This window comes from Diaphorina citri, unplaced genomic scaffold (assembly GCF_000475195.1).
Source record: "Diaphorina citri unplaced genomic scaffold, Diaci psyllid genome assembly version 1.1 scaffold86, whole genome shotgun sequence".
In the NCBI taxonomy this organism is placed as follows: domain Eukaryota; kingdom Metazoa; phylum Arthropoda; class Insecta; order Hemiptera; family Psyllidae; genus Diaphorina; species Diaphorina citri.
This window is the reverse complement of record NW_007377523.1, coordinates 1-8,184: the sequence shown is the minus strand read 5'-3', so window position 1 is coordinate 8,184 and position 8,184 is coordinate 1. Positions and strand designations below refer to the sequence as shown.

Below are 8,184 nucleotides of genomic sequence, written 5' to 3'. Positions count from 1 at the left end.
TCGTTTTTCGATTGTAAATATTTCAACGGGTTACTTTCTGGTGTTCTCGTGTTGAGCCAGCACCTAAATGGGAAGTATTGTGTCTCTTCTCGCCCATCTGATGAGAGGCATACTACGGGATGGGCATGCTACGACACAGGCCACAAGCGTCTAATGTAGCAGTTGTTCCATTGCTACGAAATAAAAACGGCGGTGGAACACTCATCTTTTAAAAATACCGAAAAAAAAGGTAAGGTGATTAAAATGGGAAATAATGTGATCCCAAATATTTTTGGGGAATAATGCGAGCCCAATTTCTTCCCCTTTGGATCAAAGCGGTAATGAAATTTATGAAATCACCCAGCACCCAAGATAGGTTTGGAACCACTGATCAATTCAGGAAAACCTATTCATATAAACTCCTGGAAACTATATGGGACCACGTGGCGGCCTCCTAATTCCGTGCCTGGTTTGAAACTAACGTGTTTATAATCTAAACTGATTTGAAGTGGTCCATACTTCCCTTGATTAATTTATTAATATCTATTTATTTTTCTACCTATATATTAGTGAGGGAACTCAGTTAGCTTTTGATTTTGAAGTCTGTACCTATATTGATGTGAATCATAATCTAGTCCTAGTAGTGCATAGATATCTGGAGAATACCTCGTATAGTAGCATCTACAATACTCTACAGTTTGTGTTTGTTGTTTTTGGTGTTCAGTGTGTTACTAATTGTTTTTAACCATTTATTTCTAAAATATTTTTCAAATGAGTGTACAGTCATGAATTACTTAACAAGATGAAATAAATAAGTGAAAAGCGTAGATGAAATGCGTACCAACATGCGTCATGGAAAAACCAGAGGCATAAAACAATTTTTTTATCTGTTGAGTTGTGGGCCTCAGAAATAAAATAAATAATTTATGATCAATTTTTCTGAATCCCACGCGAAATTTTCGTTATCAACAACAACTGGTCGTTTTTGCATTCTTCCTGCCCTCAATTTTACATGAGTTGAAATATTTACACCAAAAACTTAATATGTTGTATTGACATTGAAAAAGATAGAGGAGGGTGAGGAGATCCTAGTGCATAGATTTGATCACGTGTAAACCACGCAGATTTCTTATTATTAAAGAAATACAAGTAGGGTGTCCACGATTACAACAGGTGTCGGCGATTGGGGGTTTTACCCTATTATTGATTAATAATTTGTTTTTATTACCTCTGCCTCTCCATCTTCATAGTAAACCACGCAGATTTCTTATTATTAAAGAAATACAAGTAGGGTGTCCACGATTACAACAGGTGTCGGCGATTGGGGGTTTTACCCTACCTACTCGTCTCCAAAGAATGATGCTAAAGCTACAAGCTTATGACTTATCTGTTGTCCACGTACCAGGAAAAGAGATGTATATTGCAGATACTTTAAGTAGAGCTAATATCAGTGATAATAATGTGTCAGATGAGGTAGATATTGTTTTAAACTCATTAGATGAAGATGTCCGAGTACATGCTAATTTTTTAGTTCAATCAATCAATGTAACTGATCAAAAACTTGATCAGATTAGAGAAGCCACAATGAATGATGAAACTTGTAAAATTATTTTTGATTATATAAAAAATGGTTGGCCAAAGCATAAGAGATTAGCTCATGATTCAACTAGGCAATATTATAATTACAAAGATGAGCTTCATGTCATAAATAATGTCTTATTCAAATTGAAAAGTATAGTCATACCCGAGAGTAATTAGAGATATATTCATTTGCAACATGCACAATTCCAACAATTTCATCCGAGAAAAACTTCTTGAACTTGGTGATGTAAAGCTAGAAAAATGCATTGATATAGCAAAAAACTTGGAAGTCTCCCGTCAAAGGATGTCGTTCTTGACTGATGAGGGAAGAAATGCTCAAACGCATGCATGAAGGTCATCTTGGCATTACTAGTACTCAAAATCTAGTTAGAGGTGTTATTTTCTGGCCCAATATCAATGCTGAAATTGAAAATTTTGTTCAAAATTGTCATATTTGTCTTAAGTATAGAAAGGCTAATGTTAAACAACCTCTTAAACCTCATGAGATACCTAACTTACCATGGCAGAAAGTAGGTACTGATCTTTTTCAGTTTAATGATAAGAATTATCTGATAGTTGTAGATTATTATTCTGAATATTTTGAAGTAGCTCAAGTCAATTCTTATAATAGTGATACCATTGTCACTCAACTAAAAAGTTTCTTTAGTCGTCATGGTATCCCATCACAGATTTTTTCTGATGGAGGTCCACCATTTAATTCTTGGAATTTTGGTCAATTTTGCAAAAATTGGGGTATAGTTCACCAAAAATCATCAGCCTTTTATCCCAAAAGTAATGGCTTAGTTGAGCGAACAATTGGATCTGTCAAGTCTATTTTTAAAAAATGTCATGAGTCAAATTCTGATATTTACCTAGGTTTATTATTGTTCAGAACTACTCCCAAGTCAGGTGGTATAAGCTCACCAGCAAATCTGTTAATGTCTAGAAATTTAAGATGTAATATTCCCATATCTGAGACTAATTTGAAACCCAAAGTTGTACCATGGAGTGAGTTTAGTAAGAAAGTAGAACAGAGACAGAATAAAATGAAATTTTATCATGACAGAGGTAGCAAAACTTTACCAAATGTTTGTGTAGGTGAAAAAGTCATGTTTAAACATAATCCCAAGTCTCATTGGGTACCAGCTACCGTTGTAGAAGAGGTAATCTATAAAATGAAATTTTATTATGATAGAGGTAGCAAAACTTTACCAAATGTTTGTGTAGGTGAAAAAGTCATGTTTAAACATAATCCCAAATCTCATTGGGTACCAGCTACCATTGTAGAAGAGGTAACCCCTCGCAGAAGTTATATTGTCAGATCAGAACAAGGTGCAAAATACCAGAGAAATAGAGAACATATTTTGAAGTCCCCTAGGAAGGAGGAAGTAGTGGGTATTTCATCCAGTAGTGAAGGTCCAGTAGATCATTGTACTTCACCTAAAAATGAAAATTGTACAAACAACAGTCCTAGTGTAGGTAGTTCAGAGAATATTCAACAGCCAACTCAAAGAACTTCTTCTAGAGTTAGGTTTGCTCCAAAAAGATTCAATGATTATTTCAGGTACTAAATAATAAAGAAGAACAGTTTATTTTAAAAATACCAGAGAAATAGAGAACATATTTTGAAGTCCCCTAGGAAGGAGGAAGTAGTGGGTATTTCATCCAGTAGTGAAGGTTCAGTAGATCATTGTACTTCACCTAAAAATGAAAATTGTACAAATAACAATCCTAGTGTAGGTAGTTCAGAGAATATTCAACAGCCAAGTACTCAAAGAACTTCTTCTACCAGTAGATCATTGTACTTCACCTAAAAATGAAAATTGTACAAACAACAGTCCTAGTGTAGGTAGTTCAGAGAATATTCAACAGCCAACTCAAAGAACTTCTTCTAGAGTTAGGTTTGCTCCAAAAAGATTCAATGATTATTTCAGGTACTAAATAATAAATAAGAACAGTTTATTTTATCTTACCATAGGATCTGCCGCTGTCAACATAACACTTGTGGACATAACTGTGAGGTGTGTTGTCCTGGGTATGAACAGAAAGCATGGCGTCAGTCTCAGAGTAACAAACCGTTCTCCTGTGAACGTAAGTATAAATGTATAAGTGCTTACCATAGGATCTGCCGCTGTCAACATAACACTTGTGGACATAACTGTGAGGTGTGTTGTCCTGGGTATGAACAGAAAGCATGGCGCCAGTCTCAGAGTAACAAACCGTTCTCCTGTGAACGTAAGTATAAATGTGTATTTTCAATTAGCCTTAGACTTTAGAGGGACCTACCTACCTACCTATTTTTCTAACGAAAAACTTTGGTAATAAAAGGTTACAGCTAAATTTGATGTATGTACCTACATCTGAACTTTATGCAAAATACCAGAGAAATAGAGAACATATTTTGAAGTCCCCTAGGAAGGAGGAAGTAGTGGGTATTTCATCCAGTAGTGAAGGTTCAGTAAATCATTGTACTTCACCTAAAAATGAAAATTGCACAAATAACAATCCTAGTGTAGGTAGTTCAGAGAATATTCAACAGCCAAGTACTCTAAGAACTTCTTCTAGAGTTAGGTTTGTTCCAAAAAGATTCAATGATTATTTCAGGTACTAAATAATAAAGAAGAACAGTTTATTTTATTTTTTCTAGTTGTAATAAATAAGTTGTAATTTTCATATTCTTCTTCCTTTTATTTCTTTTTCACCTCTCCCATTCTTCCCTTCCGTGCGTACGTACTTTTGTTTTGTTTCCATTCAGTTGAGTACTATAAGTGCACAGAATATGTATGTATTGTATTGAAAACTCCCCTTCTGTTTTCTCCTCCTCAGAAGAGAGGAAGAAATAAGAATGCTCTCTCTCTCTTCTTCTTCTTCTTCTTCTTCTTCCTTTTATTTCTTTTTCACCTCTCCCATTCTTCCCTTCCGTGCGTAGGTACTTTTGTTTTGTTTCCATTCAGTTGAGTACCTACTATAAGTGAATATGTATTGTATTGAAAACTTCCCTTCTGTTTTCTCCTCCTCAGAAGAGAGGAAGAAAAAAGGATAAACTTTATGCGAAGCGACTTAAATTTGCATATACTTTAAAACCTCTTAAATTTTAATGAACAACCTCAATTAATTTTAAATTAATACCCTCTCTTCCTCTCTCTCTCTCCCTCCCTCCCTCTCCTTCTTCTTCCTTTTATTTCTTTTTCACCTCTCCCATTCTTCCCTTCCGTGCGTACGTACTTTTGTTTTGTTTCCATTCAGTTGAGTACCTACTATAAGCGCACAGAATATGTATGTATTGTATTGAAAACTTCCCTTCTGTTTTCTCCTCCTCAGAAGAGAGGAAGAAAAAGAATGAGGTTTTAGAGGAGATTTATTTTCAGTTACAAAGTGAATTGATATTTTTCAGATGAGCTATAGTCCGCCCTTTTGCTTTGCTTGTCCTATATATTTTCCTTCTTTCTTTCTCTCGTTTCCTTTTTCCTTCTTTATTACTCTCCATTTTCCATTCGATTCCTACCCCTATTCTTTCAACACTTTTCCTCCTTCATAGTTTTATTTCCTCTGGTGTTTCTCTCGTTGACGAGAAACTTTTTTTCGTCATTAAGTTAAATTAGAAAAAGAAAGTAGAGAAAGAGGCATAAAGTGAGAGAGATAGAGAGAGAGGGAGGTATGGTCTATTGTTAGCAATTTGCTCTTCAATTTTAGACATCTATTAACGTACAATAAGGAAATTTTCTACAGGTTTTTGAATTTGAATATGGTATTGAATGAATAATATTATGAATACCTACATTCCAAGCACAGAGACGAAAAAAAATCAACGTTTCTTTCTCTCTCTCTCTCTCTCCTTTCCTCTCTTTCTTCTTTCTCTTTCTCCCTTTCTCACTCCTTTCTTTATCTCTCTCTCCTTTCATCTCTTGCTCACTCCCTTCTCTCTCTCTCTCTCTCCCCTTTCCTCTCTTGCTCACTCCTTTATCTCTCTCTCTCTTTCTCTCTCTGGGCTTCAAACAATGATTTGAAAGAGGAAAAACTTTCATGGGTACCGTCAAATACTGGTATGTTGATTTGAGGTAGCTTAGGCCTCGATGGAGGTGGAACCACAGGGTTTGGTTCTGGTACAACATGGGGAGCATAAGTACTCTCAGCACTTTTAATATTGTAAAACATGTCCTCAAAGGACTTACCCACCGATAGTACATCTTTGATCTGGTCAACCTCCTCAACCAGAGCGTTGAGCTCAACGATCTTGTTTTGTGCTGCTTCAAATTCAAGGAATGTTTGGTCTAAAGCGGCCAGTCTTACCTTGAATTGATTTAATATCGTTGGATCCGCCAGCTGTGGGATGAGGTCATGGCGGACCTGGATTCTCTGCCAATATCTTTCTCGTTTGTTCTTGGCAACAGCTAAGGCCTGCTTGGCTTGCTCTCTGGTGAGCACCATGGTGTTCAGAGCACTTCAGGATTCACAGATAAAAAAAAAAAAACAAAAAAACCAACAAAAAGGCTAGGTGAACACTCAATTAGGGCATTAATTTGACAGTGTTACATAGAAAATACCTTAAACATAAGTAACAATTAAACTTGGAGGTAAGTAAGTAATAATTAAACTGACATTAAACAAAATTTGAAAGGGAAGAAAAGGTTCACTTGAAAAGGAGCTTTGAACATAATTACTTAAAAACTGACATTAAACAAAATTATTTGAAAAGGTTCACTTGAAAAAGAGCTTTGAACATAATTAAACTGACATTAAACAAAATTATTGGAAAAGGTTCATTTAGATTTTAGATTATTTAGAAGAATGAAAATTGAAAAAAAGAGAATTTATTATTTCCAAAAGTTTTCACAAAAAAAAATCAAAAAATTATTTTCAAAAGTTTTCAAAAAATCCTAAGTCCAAAAGGTAAACAATGGAAAAAAATCGATTTCTGAAAACGAGTTCGATTCTTTAGGTATCGATCGTAGGTATCGATTATTTAACTATCGATTAGGTGTGTAGGTATTCCTTTAAAGTCACAAGTACAAGTATCAAATTTACAAAGTCTCAAACAAATAACAGAGTAGGTACAAGGGGATATGATAAAAGAACTTGCTGGGACATCTGATGTCCATGGCGGATCAGGATCCTACCACTACCAGACGGGTAAGTAAAACCAAATACTTAAATCAGCAGTTCCCATTTTTTTTTTTCCTACGCGGCCCCCTTTTTTCAATTGTGAAGGCTCCATGGCCCCTTTGCTGTATTTTATGTGACTCCACCTTACCAGAGAGCCATTTCCAGGCCCCCCGGTTTGGGAATCGCTGACTTAGATAATAAAAACCTACTTTGAAGAAAGAAACCTACAGATGAAAGAAAAGAAGAGAGATAAGTCTGGGGTTCAATTCCCACCCGGGGCTTTTTTTTTATCCCCAACAGCTTAGAAGGTAAAGCGTCTGCCTTGCAAGCGCTAGATTGCGGGTTCGATTTCCGCCCGAGGTGAATTTTATCCTGAACGGATAACTGAAAGAAAACAAGAGAGATAAGTCTGGGGTTCAATTCCCACCCGCGGCTTTTTTTTATCCCCAACAGCTTAGAAGGTAGAGCGTCTGCCTTGCAAGCGCTAGATTGCGGGTTCGATTTCCGCCCGAGGTGGATTTTATCCTGAACGGATAACGTTCGTTCTCGGAACGGCTGACTTTTTCCTTTCTTCCTTCTCTCTTCGCTTTCGGGATGATAAGACCTTGGCAGTTACAGTTCCCTTTATGAATTTTGAAGAAAAAAATAATTACTTTTCAAATCCCCCCTCCAGTACTTCTACTCAATCAAGGACATAAGTATAGGGGGTCGGTGTCGATGTAACGGGCATGCTGATGTGTGTGACATCCTGGACCCTGAGGACCCTTACCATAGGATCTGCCGCTGTCAACATAACACTTGTGGACATAACTGTGAGGTGTGTTGTCCTGGGTATGAACAGAAAGCATGGCGCCAGTCTCAGAGTAACAAACCGTTCTCCTGTGAACGTAAGTATAAATGTGTATTTTCCTTTCCGGAACAGAACCAATTCCCTTTTGAAAACTGAAATGGCGCCTGTATTAAATTGTAGGAAATCCAAGATGTCGCCCCATCGGAATCTGTTCTGGTTCCGAAAGTTTCCAGAAAGGTGTATTTTCCACCTTATCTAGGAAATACATGATGAGTTCATTTGGCATTTGGTTTCAGTCCAAATAACGGTAGCTACTAGCTAGATGCGGTAACTCCACATTACATGGATTCGTGCTAAGAATTTTAAATTTAAGTGCAGAAAATCTTGTTGTTTTCCGTCAAACTATGTATTTTTAAAAATTTTACTCCAAAATACCAATTTCATAACAGTAGATAGATACCTTCCATTTTCAGAAACATACTCAGAGGTAAAAATACGGTTTACCCCTATTTTTTGAGCAGGTTGAATAGAATAGGGAATAATCTAACAATTCCATTCTATTCTATTCTATTCCCCCAGCATGTAACTGTCACGGACATGCAGATAAGTGTGTGTACGACCCGATGGTAGATGAGAAGAGACTTAGTGTGGACATACAGGGTAACTACGAAGGTGGTGGTGTATGCCAGGAGTGTAGAGACAATACCGAGGGTATCAACTGTCACCAGTGT

At 36.5% G+C, this 8,184-nt stretch overlaps 2 protein-coding genes across 2 annotated transcripts in view; both read left to right on the top strand.

Annotated features, from left to right (window-relative positions):
- Positions 1 to 3,510, top strand: part of LOC103523945 (uncharacterized protein K02A2.6-like) — a 10,175-nt gene extending 6,665 nt beyond the window's left edge. The window contains exons 3-6 of the mRNA XM_026833192.1: positions 1,316 to 1,732; positions 1,882 to 2,723; positions 2,853 to 2,985; positions 3,356 to 3,510. Coding sequence (XP_026688993.1) covers positions 1,316 to 1,732; positions 1,882 to 2,723; positions 2,853 to 2,985; positions 3,356 to 3,501 — 1,538 coding nt within the window. The 3' untranslated portion in view covers positions 3,502 to 3,510. The remainder of the gene's footprint in view (positions 1 to 1,315; positions 1,733 to 1,881; positions 2,724 to 2,852; positions 2,986 to 3,355) is intronic.
- A 3,126-nt stretch (positions 3,511 to 6,636) lies between these two features.
- LOC103523940 (laminin subunit alpha-like) lies at positions 6,637 to 8,181 on the top strand (the record flags this gene model as incomplete). The annotated part of the gene is made up of 3 exons (XM_008488950.2): positions 6,637 to 6,690; positions 7,337 to 7,550; positions 8,033 to 8,181. Coding segments are annotated over exons 1-3 (402 nt in total), but the record flags the coding sequence as incomplete, so codon positions are not given.
- Positions 8,182 to 8,184: the final 3 nt, after the last annotated feature.